The following is a 20,578-nucleotide window of genomic DNA, read 5'->3' on the forward strand; positions in this document are numbered from 1 at the left end:
TCGAGGTTCTGGTAAGATTACAATGCAAATGAAAGGTCGCCACAAGGAAGTTTACAGTGTGACTGCAACAAGAGAAACTGAACATTTCCTTTTGTGGCAGCTCAAGAATATATATGTATATATGCTCAAATATGCACAAAGAATATGAGTCACATTATTCAGTCGACTTTCAAACAGCTCTTCAGTGTATTACATCCAATTCTTCTTCAATAAGAAAAATAAATAATTAGAAAAGACCGGAAACCTAAACCTTCCTTTGATTTACTTAAAACAAACACACAAATGCTTCAAACAGTTTATATAATATTTTACCTTGAAGCCTTCAAAATAAAAGGCTTTCACTGCTTCCTCTGAAATATTTTACAGTGCCTGAGAACTCTTTTCATCAGGTTGTCAAATAAAAAGGACACATGATAGAAAATTGTGGTTACATCAACACAAACTGGTTCAAGGACTCAGCTGTGTTTAAAGCAGATGATTTAAAGGATTTTCAGATGGAATTTGCTGGATACCGTTTTGCCCGAAATAAAGAATCTGTTATTATATTAGAGCCAACACATCCTGCCAAATCTAAGCTTTCTGATAAAAAATAATAATAAAAGCAAGCAGTTTGTGACGAGTTCGAAAAAAAATTGGTCAAGAAAAGAAAACTTTCATGTTCCATTTCAGAGATACATAATGATAGAGATAGGCAGAGTGTGACTCAAACTGATTCACATACATTGGAGTCAACGTCATGTATTATAAACAAAGAAAAACAAACACTGAACTTCAGATTCAAGCAATACAGCAATACAGCAATACAGCAATACAGCAATACAGCCGTGTCAGATGTTGCTCTTTGGTGGCCAATTACGGGTAGAGTTGCTCTCACTGAGCCTGCCAAATTGAGCAGAGCAGGTCGAGACACTCTAGTGACTTCTCTCCCGGTGTGAGCGTGGCGGGGACAGATGGACAGGAGATGCTGGAGTGGAGCTGGAGTCGGCCCAGCCAGCTCAGTGTCAGTCCATCCGCTCCATCCCTGGCTCCATCTCAACTCAGCCGGATGTCCTGTTAGTCAGCCAATGGAGAGCACCAACCGCATCATGACCCCCGCATTAGGATCTGACATGGCTGTCTTCATTTAACCTTTACTTATACCGGGAAGTCTCACTGAGAAAACATCGTGTTTACATTAGCTGCAGCCCCCCAAAAAGGACAGTTGCCTTTGAGCTAAAGCCTTCTAGCTTTTGGCAGGCTATCTCCTGAGGAAATTTAGAGGCATTTCACTGAAGAGGTTTGAATGACTTAAAAAAAGTATTATTAGAGGAGTGTGAAGAGGAAGATGGAAACAGCCTTTAGGAGGTAGATTGGAAAAGCTTCTGGTGGCACACAGACAGGATTTAGGGTGATGTAGGTGTCTTAATTTATTGTCCGTCCTCCTATGCAGGCAGTTTTATTACTCCATTAATTGACTACGATGAAGTACCGGCGTATGTGAGGCCACTTTATCTACAATGCTTGTGTTTCCTTCACCAAACATCTGTCTTGATTTTACAGCAGATAAAAACCTGTTTTTGTCTTCAAATGAGCTTATTTTGTCTCATCTGTATGACAAACACCTTTAAACTAAAACATGCATCACATAAGAGTTATGATGATGGAGAAAAAAACGCATCAAACATCCTGTGCCATGTGTCCAAATCATCCATCTCCAGTCCCTCGTGTGTCTGAGGGACATTGTTTGTCCGCTGGAAATATCTACATAAAATATGCTAATGAAATTAAACAGGGAAGTGTGAGGGTTGATTCTGCCTGGCTCTGAATTTCTAATGACTGCCTGCCATCCCTAGAAAAAGTGTGATTAATTTAGGAATGTCGGCCGCAGTGGAGAGTGATTAATTCCTCCTGGATTCAACCATTTAAATGAACAAGGCAGAGGGGAGAAAGGAAAACAGGGAGCCAAAAATATGGACGCATAATTAATACGTTTGGATCATTTAATTAGCCACCCAAACAGAGAGAAGGCACAGCTACAGTGTGTCACTGCTTTGTTCAAGTAATAGGCCACAGTTAGTTCTCTGTTACAGAGAGGCGAATATAATGAGCCCCCCTGTTGGTGGGGGGAAAATTGGACCATCTTTCAGGCTAGTAAATATGGTGAGACAGTTTGAACAAATGTTACTTGTTTCTTTGATGCCTTATGTGTCTGACTAAGCAGAGATTGAGGTAAAAACAAGCACATGATGCCCAAAAAGCAACTGCTCACTCTCAAATGAATCAAGGATCTTTTGAGTTTACAACAAATATTTTTATTTTCTCTTTCAGAATGATGTGAAGATCACTTAAGGAGGACGAGACGGCACAGCTCTTCTTTTTTTCAGCGCAATCCTTCTCCTGGTGTTTTGTCGGAGCTCAGTGTTTTTCTTTTTTTTAACCCTGTGGGGATGGGAATGTGCTTGGATACAGGGTGGACTTACTGTGGCCTCGCTAAAGGTAACCGTCCTCTAAAGGTCATGTCATGGCCCCTGGCATTGTGGCTATTGACTCTAATCTCTGTGAATCAAAAGATGGCTGTTGGACAGACTCTGAACACCTTCCAATCAGAGAGGAGGGAGTGGTCACTGAACCACTTGACTGTGCATCAGTCTACTGGAGCTCTGTATGTCGGAGCTGTCAACCGAATCTACAAGTTGTCAGCTAATCTCACCCTGCTGGTGACCCATGATACAGGGCCAGAGTATGACAACAAAGCATGTTATCCTCCACTGATTGTCCAGCCCTGTTCTGAGCCTCTTGCCTCGACTGACAACGTTAACAAACTGTTGCTTATTGACTACTCTCAGAACCGGCTGCTGGCCTGCGGGAGTCTCTACCAGGGCGTCTGCAAGCTGATGAGGCTTGACGACTTGTTCATCCTTGTGGAGCCCACGCACAAGAAAGAACACTACCTCTCCAGTGACAACCAGACAGGGACGATGTACGGTGTTGTTGTGCCCTCGCAGGGTCAGGATGCCACTCTGTACATCGGCACGGCCGTCGGTGGCAAACAGGACTACTTCCCAACTATCTCCAGCCGCAAGCTGCCTCGCGACCCAGAATCCTCAGCTATGCTGGACTATGAGCTTCACACTGACTTTGTTTCTTCTCTTATTAAAATCCCCTCAGACACGCTGGCCCTCGTGCCACACTTTGACATCTACTACATCTATGGCTTTGCTAGCGGCAGCTTTGTCTACTTCATGACCGTCCAGCCGGAGACGCCTGAGAATGGGATGCCCGCTGGCGGCTCCCCTGGCGACCTCTTTTACACCTCTCGCATCATCCGCCTCTGCAAAGGCGACAAGAAGTTCCACTCATATGTATCCCTTCCTGTGGGGTGCGTGCACAAAGGTGAGGAGTACCGTCTGCTACAGGCAGCTTACCTGTCCAAGGCTGGCAGGATTCTGGCAAAGTCGCTCAACATCAGTGCCCAGGAGGACGTGCTCTTCGCTGTGTTCTCCAAGGGACAGAAGCAGTGCCATGACCCCCCAGATCACTCCGCTCTCTGCGTCTTCACTATCCAAGACATAAACACGCGCATCAAGGAGCGGCTGCAGTCCTGCTACCAGGGAGAAGGAAACCTCGAGCTGCACTGGCTGCTGGGAAAGGACGTGCAGTGCACCAAGGCGGTAGGTGGACTGTACAGAGATTTACCCTCCTATATCACACATACAGTATTTAGACCAACTATGAAACCCACAAGGTGATGAGCAGCATTGATATAGATTTACTGACAGTAAGCTCTTTAATTATCCACAACCTTGATTGAAGCCTAAATAGCTGTTAGACCTGCCGCCAGGGCTGTGCTGAAGACACCATTCAGGTTTTGACTATCCCACAAGAGCAGAGGACCTGGAGGAGATTAATTCAACAATGCTAATCAGAGGAGTTTTGTATGGAGCTTTGATTTCAGTCAGGGGTTTGGGCACTGACTCCCGCCTTCTTCTCCTCCCCTTTTTCTTCCCCTCTCGCCTTCCTTCTACTCTTGTCGCTGTCAGCAGTATTCAAACCCTCTGAAACCTGTTCTTGATCTTGAGAAAAGGGCTTTCTTGCAAATGTCCAAGTCTGCTCCATTGAGAAAGCAATAATTCTACATAATGAGAGGGTTTGATGGAAACAAGTTGAAAGCGAACCATGAAAACAATGTTATTCATCGCATTCATTGTTCTTGCAGTTGACAACATGTACTTTGATTCCACCGTGCCATCAAAAAAACAAGATGGAATGTTATTCATAAAAACAACTGAGGGAGGACAGAGACACATAATAATGCAATTACTAACTCTCACTGCGTAGTTAACCAAAGGACTTTAAATCTAAAATGGACTGAGAATGAAAGCAGTGGTTCAGCTTTGTTCAGATATCATTAGTGTTTCTTTACTCAGTTAAAGATCAACAGCTATGTCTAGAGATGCTCTAGTGCAGCTTTTTGAGGCTAATATTGATATCAGATATTTTCCTTCTCATGGGAAGATTGTTAGACATGGCTGTCTTAAGGTAATTATCTAAAAACACCAATCTGATTTTATTCTGTGAACATTTGTTTCTGTAAATGTTAAGCAGATTTTTTATATGAAAATACATCTGACAAATCAGGTCCAGACTTTGTCCGAAGTTGCCCTTTCACACATGTGGCTCACAACAGGAGATTGTCTGTCAGACGTGTTCTCACTTAACTGGAAATTGTTTGTTTTAGGTGAGGTATGGCGCCTATAGAGCGTGCAGGAAGCAGGACATGATGGGGATTACTCCACGGTCACGGAGCCGGTTCAACACCCTTGCAGTTTCTTGAATTTGTCTGCCGATTTCAGCATCGGCCTTTACCGTCAGAAACTCCTGAAAAAGTCGGAGTTAAACATTTTTGTTGCCGTCTTCCTGTAAATCACCTTTCTTCTTCAATTTGGGAATCCTCATTTTCTTCTGGTTTAGCATGAGCCACGTGATATAAACATCATCAACTCGCTCACGCATCAATCAGACATTATACATATTTTGTACTAGGTAGCTGGCAGGGTAAACTCTATTTAATGTGTGGTCCAACTGATTTGGACAAATGCTTTATCACATACAGCTCATCTGTCTGATGTATAGATAATATCAGGTTTTCAATGCATGTGTAGAAGGGGCTTTAGACTCCTGGGTAGTTATGACCTGGGGCTAATTTAAATGCTATTTTCAGAAAATTCCCGTTCCCATAATGTAAATGCGAACATGCTTATATATATAGCAGGTATGTTTACCATGCTCACCATCTCAGTTTATAGTATTACAGCAAACAGCTAAGGTTGACTGTAATGATCTGATGAATATCTGTACCAAATTTCATGGCAATCTGTCCAATAGCTTTTGAGACTTTTCAACTAAAATAACAAATGTCAACTAGCTGGTGATGCGAGATGAAACGTCAGAGAATCAGTCAGAAGGAGACATCCTCTGGAGACGTTGAATGATTGTCAATAAGACAAATTCCTTATATTTCTATTGACTCTTGACTCCAAAAGTTATAAAAGATATGACATTACAATTTCAGCAAGGGAATTTCACACCGGCAATGTTTCAATCAGTCCATGGTAACTATTGCAAGTATTTGAAAATAGAGAAGAAAGAGAGGAGTTGAATGCTCGCAAATACCTAGAAAGAAAGTGGCTTAGGGTGAGAAATGAAGTCGATTTATGCTGAATCCACTTTACTGATCATATTCATTAAAGTTGAAGCACATTACTTGATGAAAGAAAAACAGCAACAACAACAACAACAACGTGACTAATATGCATAAGAAGTGGAGGATGTGAAATAAGAAATTAGCTGCCCTAAAAGGTTAGATTTATACACTGAATGACAGGCAATTAGCAAAGGTTTGAGGTGCATGTTAGTAGATGTAAAAGGACTGCAAAGCATGCGGCTCTCTTTGATGCTTAATCAAAACCTGACATATCTTGTGCTGTGTGTTTGTGTGATGTCAGATCAAGTGATCTAAAAACCACAGAAACAGGCGCAAAATACACAGCGTTTTCTCATGTTTGCCATCAGTAATTAGTCTTCTCCACAAATTCGCCCGGTCCAAGGTTTGTTGATCAACGCGGCAGACCCAAACCCTTTTGAACTAATCATTTTTAACCCTGAAAAATGTGCACTTAATGCATGTAAGGCTTGCCATGGGTCAATTTGAGTTCTTCTCTTGTATTTGTATTTCAACCGTGATATCAGTCATTTTTCTGGCTCCCACTTACACTTTTCCCTCTCTCTCATGTTGCCCCCACCTCCCCTCCTTACATCTGTCATCCCCACTCCCTCCTCTCACCCTCTTCCCTTTTTCATCCTTCGATCCTTTCACCTCTTTTCCTGTTTTCTCTTTCCTTTGCGTTCTCAAAAAATACCTCTCTGTTTTGATGCTCTTAATGCCTTCTTCATCTTAACCCCAACACCCATCTTTCCATCCCTCTTGCTCTCCATGCAGCCTGTTCCCATTGATGATCACTTCTGTGGTCTGGATATAAACCAGCCCCTGGGGGGTTCCCAGCTGGTGTCGGGTCGGACGCTATACACTGAGAGCAGGGACAGGCTGACCTCTGTCACCTCCTACGTCTACAATGGACAAAGTGTGATCTTCCTGGGGACTAGGAGTGGACGACTGAAGAAGGTGAGAGCAGAGCTGCACACACTCACTGTCACACAAGACAGGCTTGATCTGCCTATTTTACATACTGAGCCTTGATACTCAAGATTGTTGATTTACAATGAATTGCTAAATTCTCAAGAGATGCAACCAGATCCTCTTGATGACAAATAGCCTCACTTATTTTCTCAAAACACAAAACAATGATTTCTTGAAGCTGCTATTAATGACCCGTTGGCATCTCAGTCTCCTCTGAGAGTTATGTTCCAGTTTCAGTTTTTGAACATTAACGCAAAATGTTGCCTGGTCCCAGACCTCAGAACCAGAACTCAGGACCTCAGGTTTCAGCTGCGATTAAAATAGGCCTAATGTTGTGCCAACTGACTGCTGTTTCCGCTGGTTCGCAAAACAATCAGCCAATACGAGCTTAGCAGGCAAAACCAAAAATGGGAAAGTCATGCTCCTACAAAGTGAGCTAGATGTATGAGTAAAAATCTGTAACAGAAAAATGGCTTAAATGAGTTGGCGTTTTAAAGGGTTAGTTCGATTTCACCAAAGTCACACAAAGGTGAGGTAAAGGTAACGGTAGTGTTCTGCAGGGAAAAATTTTAAAGTGCCGTCTGACAGCAAGGTTAAGTGGTGAAAATATTCTAAATATAGGATACACTTAAATGTGTATTCTAAGTGTTTTTAGGTAGCTAAAACATGTTTTGCTGTTTCCCCCATGCACAGCAGTACATTACATAGCTTCGATGTCTGTACTCCTGCCAGGTAGTACACTGACTATGAATAAGTACCTCATACGACCCCACTTCAAAACATCCAAACTATGCCTCTAATGTCATCACTTTAAAGGTTTATCATTTATCAGTCGTCCATAAGAAATACACTGAGATTCATCACCCCCAGCTGTTTTTGTGCCTCACTGCCGTGACACATTTATGTTATAATGATCTGTAATCCATTAACGCTAATTAATACAATAATAGGATCAATTAATGGCCTAATTAGCATAACTGGTTATGTCTAATATATCATGATGATAATGTGGGACATGATGCAGCTGAAAAAAGGTGCAGTATTCATGCAGCACTACATCATCATCAGCCTTTGGACTGAGAACAAATCAATGCAAATTTCCACCGTGACAACTTGAGCCACAACTGAAGCACAGGCCTGTTCCTTCAGTTCATTTGTATAAGTTGTATTAGTAACAGGAAAATTATGCAGCTCTAGTGCCTCTTGTTCAACACTTCCCTGGTGGATTTAGGTTTGAACAGCGTTTAGCATTACAAAGTACTTTAAGGACCACTTCACTGATTTTGAACGTTATCTCTGTGTACTTGACATTCATTTTTACATGTTAATAAGAAACCATTAGAGTTCTAAGTGTTCTGTACGTTTTAGGCAGGTTTAAATCACTCAGACGTTCACCTTTATTTAAGCGATATGTCTGGTTATATTCTACATTTTTATTTTTGTCAACAAATCCAATAAAAAGACTAAAACCAACAATTGATGTATACTATTAAGCTTGTGTAGCCTTAACCTTGATATATCTTATTGTCCAAAGACATAACAGTGAGCCACACTGTTACCGACACACTGTTGGTGACAAGTTTATTCATTATGATGAAAATCTGCACTGTAGTTTATTATTTTATCACCTCATATACACACACACACACACACACTGTACATTCAGCAGCAAGTCAGTAGGAACAAAAAGGGGCTGTGTGCCACAGATAGGCTGGGTAATTCTGAAAGCATTATGAGATTGACTAAGGCATTGTTAGTTCTGGTCTTTTCATTGGATTAGTCAACGACAATAAGAAAAATCTAGAATATTGGCAGCCTTATCCTTTAAAGTCTAACTTTAGTATTCCTTTAGTAGTAGGTTTCTGCTGCTCTGCCATGCTTGCATCATCAGGTTTAGAGATTGATGATTAATACAGTACTGACACATGTATGTAGGAAGGAACTGTTCAAACGTGTCAGGATAAAGGATGGCTAGAGCTGAACAACCGGAGCCGTCATAGACAGGGGAAAACAAAGGATAAACATTCAAATGGGGATAATGGTGCACATTTTCAGACTCAGTCTCACCTGATGGCATTTGTGGTGCTAAATGAAGTAACTGAGTGAAGAATGAAAAGAGTAAGCTCAAATCCTGACCATTTAAGAGCACCCAAAGATTTCTTCATCACCAATTAATCTGCCAATGATTTTCTCAATTAATTTATCAATAAATTGTTTTGGCTATAAAATGTCAGAGAATAGTAAAAAATTGTCCAACAACAGTCCAATACCCACATACGTTGAAACCCTCATATCCTCACATCTGAGAAGAGAAAATCTGAGAGGTCAGATGTGTTTTTGCTCGGAAAATAACTTTCATTCAGTTACAAAATTGTCAGACATAGTCCCCCAAATGAAAACATGAAAGAGGGGTCAGTGGGTTTCAGCGTGCAGGAGGCGGGACATAATACGGATTACACCGCAAGTTCGTAAATTGGTCATGAACAAGAATCTCTTGCCATGCGTTATCTTTATCAGATGTTTTTAGCATCGATCCTTACCGACCGAAGTTCCCGAATCCTGTCGTCTTTTCAATTTCCGGTCCAACTGACTGGGATTGGATTTTTCATCCAAGTAATGTCTAAATAATTTCAGCTTTGCAGTGCACAGAGTCAAATAAGCTTCATATATATGGAGGTATGTTTAAAACTCACCGGAAAACAACTTTTGACAAGACTGACGACATGAATGACAACAAAGTAGGTATGCAAAGCAAACACTATAGATGGAAAAATCATCCACTAGAGTTTTTTTTTCACTGCTGTAGGATGCCTCTTTCACCAAGCCCACAGACAAAAGATGGCATCTTGTCTTAGAGGTTCATAAAGTTGATTTAGCTCATTGTCCATCAAGCTTAATTTCAAATGAACGAATAATGATATTTTATAATCAAGTTCCTATAAGGCTCATTCTTTGATCTAACTGGATTGACTTGGTAGCACTGCAGGCTCTACATACTGCAGTCGTACAGGCATGCAGCTGGCTGAGGAAATGTGTGAGACAACTGTTGTGACATTAGCCTGGGGGCCTTAGTCTTATGAGGAGCAATCTGTCTGACGCACACACACACACACACACACACACACACACACACACACACACACACACACACACACACACACACACACACACACACACACACACACACACACACACACACACACACACACACACACACACACACACACACACACACGTCCAGACTGGGAGTGCAGATAACATCACTGCAGCTCTTTCATTGGATGAGCCATTGGGGAAAAAGACAAGATAGCCGGGCAGAAAGAGAGAGAGAAAATGAGAAACTGAGAAGGACAGTACGAGACAAAGACAGAAGAATGGAAACAAGAAGAAAGAGAAAAACAACACATAAAGGGGAAATAGACTGAAGTGAGAAAAAAGAAAGAGGGACAGATTCAGGAAGAAAGGAGTTAGACAGAGAAAAACACAGAGCAAAATGTTTTGCATGTGTTCAGGAAGTGAGCAGTGATTTTGTAGCGTGAGGAATCCATCATTACTGCTTTAAATGCAGTGTGTCTGAAGGCCAGAGTTTGTCATTACACTTACAGAGCGAGAGACATGATTCAGACTCCCAGGAGCCTCCGAGGAGCACAGGGTCACCTCTCAAATCCTATTCCATCACCCCCAAATGGACAGCCTGAGTGGAAATGGGGCATGACAATAAATGCCATCAGCGGATCACTCCAGCAGCAGGGCCATTGCAAAGGTCAAGCCTGCCACAGGAAGGATGTAAACAGGGTGAAAGGTCACAGGGATAACCAACGTCTCACCATCCAGGCTCCATGCAGCATATGGACGAGTCCATCAGCGTCTCTCAATTAGCCTACTCCCTGTCCAGATATATAACAGGACATTTCTATCATCACCTGCCACAGTTTTGTTTCCTTGTGTGGCTTTAGCTGAGTAATACGACCCTGTGGGTAACTAAGGGCTGAATACAAAAGGGGCTTTTTACACTTTGCGTGATGCACGCTAATGAGTAGAATCCAGGTAAAGCCATTATTTCTCACTGATCTTTATTAATATATATTCCAGTCTCAAGGCAGGAGGTGTTGATAGAAGCAACTCTCAGTGGTGCTCTTGGCCCAGTTTCCACTTGTTAACTAGATGCTAGTGGGACCCAGTGAATGAGAAGATCAAAAAATTTAAGTCAGGAGAGTTCCATCAAGGTTTTAACCATTTATTGCAACAAAAGCTAGAAGGGCACTAGGAGAGAACAGACTTCTGGGAAGGCATTTTTGGTGAATAATCAGCCGTTGGAAGAAAACACGATGCAGAGAGTGGAGGACTGTAGGTTGATAACGGCACTTGTCCTTGGGTTGCTGTTTCAAGGATGGCCGGCTCAAAGGATGTGGTTTTTGATGGTGTCCATTCAGAATGGACATATGTGAATAGGCTTCATTGGCTGTGATTTTTCTGCCAAGGCAGTGCTCGATCTTGCAATATTAATGAAAGTGAAAAATAATGAGTGTATCCGCCCTGTGATTCGACTCCACTCCAAAATGTAATGGGTTTTTCCATGAACCATGTTACACCATAGGAGGAAGACTAGCTGCTCAGGGCATTTTCATCCACGTTCCCCAACCATTCAGATATTTGGTCGCTTTTCTGTACCCAGCTAAAATGAGTCCAGTCATATATAATTGGACAGTGTATAGAAGATGTGACTACAAAACAATTTCCATTCCTGCCTCTATGACTGTGAAGCTCTGATAATGTACTCCCAGACAAAAGTATTCATTTTATATATGGCTTAGATTTGTAAATGAAAGATTAGTATTATTTAGCTGCAGAAACATTTCCACAGGTTTTATACTCCTTTTCCACTTGTAGAAAGGACAGCAGATTTTCAACAGATTCTCTCTATGCTCCTAGTAGCCTGGCGAGTAAGTAAGCAGCAAACACACTGAAGAATGACATTATACTTTTGCGTACCCTATGGCAGCCTCAAAAACATGACAAGTGTTGAGTGGAATTGATTTTCGGAGAAAATGTTTCTGCAGAGCACCGTAACACTCAGAGGAACTAGAATGGCATACAGAGTGCAACCGGATGCTTCCCTGACATATTGAGCGTATTCAGACGTGGATTCTGCAACTCAATATCAAGATGTTCCTAGTTTCTACTACTATTAAGGGTGTATCCCTTTGTCATACCTGCCAGAGAGGAAATGTAGTAATCTTAACATATTAACACGCTTAGGTTGCTGGAGACTGGAGAAACTGTCCTTTAACTGAAGTGTTACACATTTGATCACTGCAGCTGCCTCAACACTACTCTGGAGCGAGCCATAAGCTCACAGCAAAGAAAGCCTTAGTTAAATACTCTCATGTGCAAATAGTGGATTCATTATGGCTTATTGAGAGCTGACCGGGTGGGGAAATTCTCCAGTACACGGCTAAATGACTTGGACTTTTCAAAGTCACGGTTTCTAAGGAGGGCAAGGAAGTGGAGATTTGGTGATTGAAATCATTAGCATGGAGTTTCATGGAATAGGTGTGTTTGAGGCTAAATTGAAAGGATTTTCATAACTGCATGAAGAGAGCTGGACCTGAGGGTGAAAGTCTTCAGAGCGGATCCCCATTAGATGTCTCAGTGCAGCTGAAACAGTCAATGGTATTAAGAGAGGCAATTTCTTAAAAACAAATAAAGCATCTGTCTATGTTTCCTGACAGTTTCCTGCAGTTTTTTTTAGTGGCTCCATCTCTCTATGTCCTTTCGTCTCTCTCTTTCTTTTCTTCCTCCTGCTCAGTCACATACTGTACATGGAGACACACAAGAGGACTGACTGCATTGCGGTCAGCAAAATGAAGACCATACGGGTGCCATGAATTGTTCCACTGTCCCTCTCCCACTGCTTTTGTTGGTGGGCCATGGGAACGTGACAAACAATGGGAACGATAGGTGGGACGGGATGAGGGGGGGGGCTTTACGGAGGAGGACAGGAAACAGAGAACAGGAAACCATGTCCTCAAGGAGAGAGAAAAGAAATGGACATGCAGAGACTGAGAGGAGAATGTGGTGAAGCTGTAGAAATTATGGACACTTGACGCCATGCAGCTGAAGGTTACGGCGGAGGGAAAATTTTGGCTGCTGTCACTGGAAGGCTTTTAACAATAATCCTTAAATAAGCACATGTACTCACACACACACACACACACACAAACACACACACACACACACACACACACACACACACGCACACACACGCACACACACGCACACACACACGCACGCACGCACACACACTCACACACACACACACACACACACACACACACACACACACACACACACACACACACACACACACACACACACACACACACACACACACACACACACACACACACACACATACACACACACACACACACACACACACACACACACACACACACACACACACACACACACCATGACCTCTCTTCTGCCCCAGTTGGTAATCACGTTTAGGTATGGGCACTCGCCAATATACAGCGTATCTAGTGGCTGCAATCAATATGGCTCACTTGGTGACTGTAGTTAATGTGATGGCTGAATGATTAGTCGTGTCCTGTAGTACACATCTCCACCTCAGTGACCCCTCCTCCCCTGAACGCTCTTTGTTAGCCTTTCATTAGCCGCTGCAGCTCAGCTCTATCCTGAGCTTCGTCTCATTAGCATTCACAGAGCCGTGATGGTTATATGGGGTAATCAATGCCCCGCTCTCCTCCACTGTCATCCTCAATCGGACCATATGCACAGCCACTCAACCTTAAAAGGTGGCCAGTTGTCAGGCCCTTATGTCGCTGTGTGCCCCGTGTCACAATATTAAGTCAAACTGTTGCCAAAATATGTCATGTTCACAGTCTGTGTACATCTTCTATAGATCTAGTCTTGCGTGTATTTTCATTCTGTGCCCCTTTTGCTGTGTGAAGAAAGATTTATGTGTGGTAACCTGCAAAATTGTGCATTATTTACATTTGGTGTTTTATTATGAAAAACAACCCTTTACTGTAAATCACATGTTTGCATGCAGCATGACTCACTGATTTCCAGTTTAAATGTGACGTACACAAAGGTTTTTGTAGAAAAAATGAACCAATGTCTTTGTGTTTGGTTCAAGTCGGACAGACCGGTCTTCAGAGACAGATGAAACCTTGTCAGAGTGGCAGATTGGGAATGATTGGTTAAACAGAGCGCTCCATGCCTCCTGGGTCATCCATATGTTTAGGTCAGCTGCGTGAACATGCAGGGCACAGACCGGCTGGCCACATATGGATGCACTTTTTTTTTTGGACAGCTTTTACCACATAAACACAGTAATCATCTACTTTACAAGGTTTCCCAGACTGGAGCAGAAAAGCAGGGGTTCATGGACATTTATATGTATACTTCCTCTCAGGATGAATAAAATCATCTCCTGAAATGAATCTCAAAATCAACCCCATATGTAAATATCACAGGAGAGACATTCGGGTTAGTGTATTGCTCATGCAATGTCTGGCAGCTTTACAACGGAGCCAACCCGACTCAAGCCAAGTAACATCTAAGAAGTCTGTTTTTTTTTGTGTTTTCTTTGGCTCTCACAGGATGAGAGTGCAGCATAGCATTTAAGATGCAAACCCAGCCCAAGAAAAGGGAGGCTGTTTTCATGAAGAGCACATGGGCTCAGGTTGCGTATCTGTTTGTGGAAGCCTTATTAAGCTGGGTTGTTTATATCTATCGCAGGGTATGCAAGGGAATTTCAGCAGCAGGAAGGATATTGCTGTTATTGGCTTAAATATTATTCATGGGTTAAATATATATCCTTCCCAGCGAGACGCTGGGAAGAGAGAATGAAATATGGAGCTCACTGAGGTCATATGAACATGTGGTATTAATGGCAAATCAGTTCAGTTCCTCTGTTACATGACAAGGACCACACAAGGGGAATCTGATTGAATTTTAAGATTTACTGTTTGTTATCTTTAAGTATATAGTTGTTTCTTTGTGAGCTTAAAGCAATGTCCTAAATACTTCAATAAAATTTACACTTTGTCCCGGAACGAGTCTTGGGCAGATCCAATCGCTTTCTTAATATACAATAGCTGAGTGAAAATGCATCCAAGAAACATTCAAGATGGATTGGAATCCAATTGCTGCATTCTAGCTAGGTGGTTATGTGTAACTGTGTAAGCGCACTGTGAAAACAGCCTGTTTTCATACCCAGGGTCTGCATTTGGTTCAGACACACAAGGCACCGTTGAGCATTGGTGTGAAACTCTTAAGAGCTAGTAGAGAAGGAGATCGGATTGAGGGATGGGGCGAACAATCAATAGACTTTCACCTAGAAGACTGCAGTTCATGTCCTGTGTGTCCCGGGCATCACCGCAGTTAAATGATCTTATTTTGAACTCCACAAATTATCTTTTCCAACAGAGTATGGCGACAATTGATGCCACAGGGACATATGAAGATCAAAATGTGATGAGTTCGGATGAGAACGGCTTACTGAAATCACAACACATACAATCTTACAGAAGGCACACAGAGAGTTGTGGCGTGTATCTAGACACCTGATCCGTCCAATCACTAGTGGCTTTAAGCGGTGACGGTTAAAGGGACGGCTATGGCGGTTAAGCAACAGGTTTCAACGGGTTGCTGGAGTAGTGGTTACGGCAAACAGGTCACTCTGCTGTATTAGGCAGTTAGGCTACAATGTCAAGATATAATCACGCATGCACAAAGTGTAACACAATAAATGCTCCTTCAACCATCGATGCTTAAAGTGTTGTGAGTGACAGGCTGTAAAGATGATGACATTTTTGTCTCACTGTGGTTCTTAAATAGGATTCATCTGTATGTTTTTACTTATGGATACAAGTGAAAGGGGTGCCTAATTTTGCACTACATGGATTGTTGCATATTGGGTGTGTTCCTGATATGCAACAGTCCATGATCATGTATTGATCAAACAAGTGATCATGACCAGAATTTCCAAATGTAATGAGCAACCAAGAGAAGAAGAGTGTGCAGTGTGTTTGTATACAGGAGTATGCGTCTTTGTTTGCATGCCAGTGTGCGTAAGTGTGCAAGTTTGTGTGTAATTTCCTAAAAGCAGGCTCATTATAAAACCAATTAAACCCGCCTATCTCTCATTATAGAGCTGTGGGGCTTAAGGAGAGATTGAGGACCTGCTGTACTCCCAGGGGGCTTCGGTCTGGTCAGCCCTGTTTTGAATGATAAAAAACAGTTTTAAATCCGCTGAAATCAAACACCATGGATCAGTCATGATGGGTCAGTACTTGTCTGAGCTCATCTCGCACCCCTGACCCTCAGTCAACCCTAATCATCCCTGACTAAAAACATACATGGCTCAGTATCTGTCCTTCTATAGAGTACTGTTTTTAAAAAAAACATGGTTTGCCACAAAACACTTCCTATGTATACTGTAGTTCCTATCTATGCTATTTAAGAAATGAGGACTGTGGGAAACAATAATTTAAGCTGGCTCCATTACTGCGTGGGATAGTGACATGGGTGAGGAGGAATAGGAGAAGGAGGGGGAGGAGGAAGAGTAGGAACAAGAGAAGACAGGGCAAGAGAAAGAAACCAGACAATGAGCGAGCAAGAAAAAAGCTTAGCTCAAATATAAAAAATAAATCTGTCTATGAAATAACATCTCCAAGGATAGGATTGTGCACTGTGTTGAGGTAATGACCAGTGAGAGACACAGTCCTAAATCAACAAATCATGTAACCATTGTGCTCAGTACTTTGGTGCTTGTGTATGTGGAAGATGGGGCTCTACCCTCCCTGTACCCCCCCAGTATGTACCCTCCTACACACATAAACTAACACACACACATTTGCACATATTTTCTCCCTCCCTTCTTCATTCTTGGCTGGCGGAGCTGACAGTTGGAGAGGCGCAGCTGCCTGGAAGGTGGAGGCGTGATTGATTGATGAAGTTTTGGTGCCCAGGGGATCCAATCATGTAATCAGTTTGTATTGATTGACTGTCCCCATTGAGAGACTGCTGAGGCTCTGCCACCATGGGTGTGTGAGCTAGACCTGGCATGTATTCAAAAATCTTCCGCAGTCAGATTTGATTTGGGTGGCGAAGTCACCTAAGTCCACGCGTCAGGATTCCTGCAGGGAAGACTGGCATAATCGCACTGCAGACGTATCGCAGCACTTCCACAATTCTCTGCTCCAATTCCTCATTATCTTGCGTTTATTTCAATTATTGTGATTGAGAAATTAATTCAGCTTTACTGTAATTGCATCACATGGTTAATGATCCAAGCTCCCTGGAATTCAAATTGGGCTTCAACCTGGGTTTGCATGGCTAATGAGGATCATTTTTCTTCAGCTTTCTTGCTTTTTTCAGACGTCTCTATCTCATTACACATTTCTGACTTATATTTCGTGTGTCAGGTTATCATTACAGTATGATGCAATTCACATGGTTCATGCACCAATGGTGAAAGATGGGATTTACGAGTGCAAATAAAGGCATTTTTTTGTGAAATAAAAAATTGAAGGAGCATTGCCTAGTCTTTTTGTGAGCAAAACACATTGGTTATGCAACAAACAAGGAGCTTTATCTTTGTGATAAACAGACTTTCATTATGTAGTGAGCACTACTAACGGGAAATTTATATCAGCAATAATAAAGGGTTTTTTCAGCGTACTCAACACTTTACATCTTTACAAACACTTTCACATCCTCATGAGGCTACCTTTTGACAGCTCCAACATCAGTAAGCCACTTATATTATAAAGACAGCCCTGCTTATTTGTTTGCTTCACTGCAACAGCAGATCTTGTTTGTAGGCAGAGGTGGGAGAAAATAATCTAAAACCCTTTACCGGTGGGCATCTGTTCTCAATGCTTGCATTTAACAAGCCCCAAAAGATTGCTGCCTGAAAGTCGTTCCAAAGTCAAATTAAGGCTGAGCTCAATGAACACGTTTTAAAACTCAGCTGCGTCACGGCTGCAACCTCGGGGGTGGATTTAGGCCAGAGTGGCATCGAACAACAGGAATGAGTAGCAGCAGATGTTTTCTGTGTCTTCTTCTGAGTCTCCACTTTACAATGAACCAGGTAAAATAAATGCATAATGTCGCTACTGCTCGCTATCAGTCTATGAAGTTTTGCTTCCAGTAAGAATCTAATTGTATATTTTCAGTGATTAACATCAAAGTACTTCTTACTGTTACACAAATGAACAGCCTGTTTTGTGCGTCATTTCACATAAGCAGCTATTCTGTTAATTAGCTAATGTTCTAATTGATTGCAATGCCGGTGGAGAGTTTCTTTAGGACTGATTATGAGATAGGTCATTTGTCATTATTGAACAAAATGTAAATGGCTTGTACAAGAGGACATTTTCGTACAGTTGGTGACTCTGGAGAAATGGTTTGACTAATGTGACATTTTTGCTTTACAATGTACTGACATTACCAGAAATGTTAGGCATAGCAGCCAGTGTAGAAACTCACGATTCCCTTGCTATAGAGAAAGCTAAACGTGAAATTGGGTGGTCATCAAACTGAAAACATGATGTTTATCTAATTTCTTATGATGCTGTCATTTAAAGAATATTTTCTTTATTTGGAGGGACAGCAGGAGCTTGCATACAGATTTTAGAGGAAGCATAAAAAATGATATATATCATATGTCAGTTTACAAAACTACAGAAACCTTTAGCCACTGTGACCTGAAGCTATTCACTGTCTCTCCTTCTCTGTATTTGTCTGCGTCTCTGTAGATCAGAGTGGAAGGTCCTCTGGAGGGAGGAGTGCTGTACGAGACAGTGACTGTGATGAAGGATAGCAGCCTCATCCTCCGGGACATGGCCTTCTCCCTGGACGGGAAAACTCTCTATGTCATGTCTGACAATCAGGTAAGGAACCGCCCTCGTTTTGCTGTTGTCAATAGAAAAGCTAAAGGGGCGGGGTGATGTAGTGAGTAGCGAGATCTTCCTTCAGCTGGAAGCCTGCGGGTTCATGCCTCTGTGACTGGGAGCATTCGCCATGCTGACACGTACTTGAGCGAGATACAGTGTATGTAGCTTTAGATTTACTTGAAATGAAAAAGGTACAATATTGTATTGTCCTCGGGTCAATAAATATTACAAATATAAAAATGAACAATACAACTAAAATTAAAATAAAAAGTGTTTACATGTATATTTAGGTACAACACTGTATCTATTCTGATTTTCTGATATTCTGATTTGATGAGATTTATCAGGATATTGCAAAAAGAAACTTTTGGCTTTATTTCTGCACCAGAATTTCAGTTAGGTTTATTATTGGGCACTGACTGAGAATAAGCTGTTATGTTAAAAAACATTAATTCATGTTAAATGATAAATTAATGCTATTTATTTGGAATCCTACCCGATGATTATGACTTATCTTCAAAATTCAATGTGGCAACTCCCAAACACTCAGAGCTGTGTGTCTACAGTAGGGGTTGTTAAATATGCAGGCTGTGCGTAAGGGGATGGACCACTGTTCTAATTACTTATCCATGCGAATCGACTTACAGTGCATGCATCTTTTGTACATGACACACACACACAAACACACACACACACACACACACACACACACACACACACACACACACACACACACACACACACACACACACACACACACACACACACACACACACACACACACACACACACACACACACACACACACACACACACACACACACAAGAAAACGATTAGGGGCTTTTTTTCCTGTGGTTGTATCACCCTCCCACCCCCCTCATCTGCTTCTTACTTGGCCCGGCATCACAGAGGCGAGCAGTTGTTGTTTTTGTCGGACGATATTCTCTGCACTCATTGGAGATAAGAGTGAACAGTGGTAATCACTTTCAACTCCCATCAAGTGATTATTTTGGCGCAGCTGCATGGCACTGTAAAATGGGATTAGGTGTCAGTGTGGCCAAAAAGCTTTAAAAAAAGGGCCCTATCATTGCCCTCAGTTGTCTTCTGACTGCTGGAATGCATTGAACCAGAGTCACAGCACAGACAGGCAAAGGGCATCGGGACAATTGCAGTTGTGTCTAAAACTCTTTTCTGTAAGCATGAAGAACAGTCCAAAAACCTATAAAAGCATCGACTTGAACAAAACAAGGGATGAGTTAAAGAGAGAGAGTCAGTTGAAGAGCGAGTGAAAATAGAGACAGTATTGTGCTGGTTACTGTCTTTAAAACAAATCAAGGCAGCTCTTCCTTCTGTCTGATAGACTGGAAGAGACAGAACATCACTTATTGATGAGCTCTGGTCGTTCAAGGAGAGACGCATGCTTCTTTCAAGAAGATAGCCGGCTACTCTCTTCACTCTGCCTCCAGTGACACACAATAACCAAGCAAAAAAACGAAACACAGATTGGCCAGGCATTTTCTCTCAATATTAGAACAGCTTTGGCTTTGTAGCCCTCAGGAGCTCGGAGCAAAGTAAAGCTTTCCTCTTTCTGTCTCCCTCTCCATCTTTGCACAGCTTTCCCTTCAGACTTTCCCGCAGCTTGGGTAAGGAATCCCCCGGGGAGAGGGCTTCACTCACAGATTTCCCACATTTTTCGTAGATCCCAGAGATGAGTGATTTTCTGATTCCTGGGAGCCAAACAATACAGGAATGATGGGGAATGAGGAGCGAGGCACAGACAGATTTGGCTGAGATCAGCCAACCCTTGTGGAATAACAATGAGCCTCTCTGTCTCCTGTCGAGTGAAACACGCAGGGTTAGCATGATGATGAAGAGTGAGGAGAGAAAAGAGAATAGCGATAGAGATAATAATAAAGAATAACTCTGTCTGTGTCCATGTGTGTCTGTGTGTGTGTGTTTGTGTTTGTG

At 42.2% G+C, this 20,578-nt stretch overlaps 1 protein-coding gene across 1 annotated transcript in view; it reads left to right on the forward strand.

Annotated features, from left to right (window-relative positions):
* Positions 1–2,426: 2,426 nt before the first annotated feature.
* Positions 2,427–20,578, forward strand: part of LOC310965652 (plexin-A2-like) — a gene marked incomplete at both ends in the record, with an annotated part of 64,260 nt that continues 46,108 nt past the window's right edge. Inside the window, 3 exons of the mRNA XM_083939369.1 lie at positions 2,427–3,650; positions 6,479–6,661; positions 18,472–18,606. Of these exons, the coding sequence (XP_083795495.1) occupies positions 2,427–3,650; positions 6,479–6,661; positions 18,472–18,606 (1,542 nt within the window). The remainder of the gene's footprint in view (positions 3,651–6,478; positions 6,662–18,471; positions 18,607–20,578) is intronic.

Source organism: Echiichthys vipera, assembly GCF_963691815.1.
Source record: "Echiichthys vipera genome assembly, chromosome: X".
NCBI classification, from domain to species: Eukaryota; Metazoa; Chordata; class Actinopteri; order Perciformes; family Trachinidae; genus Echiichthys; species Echiichthys vipera.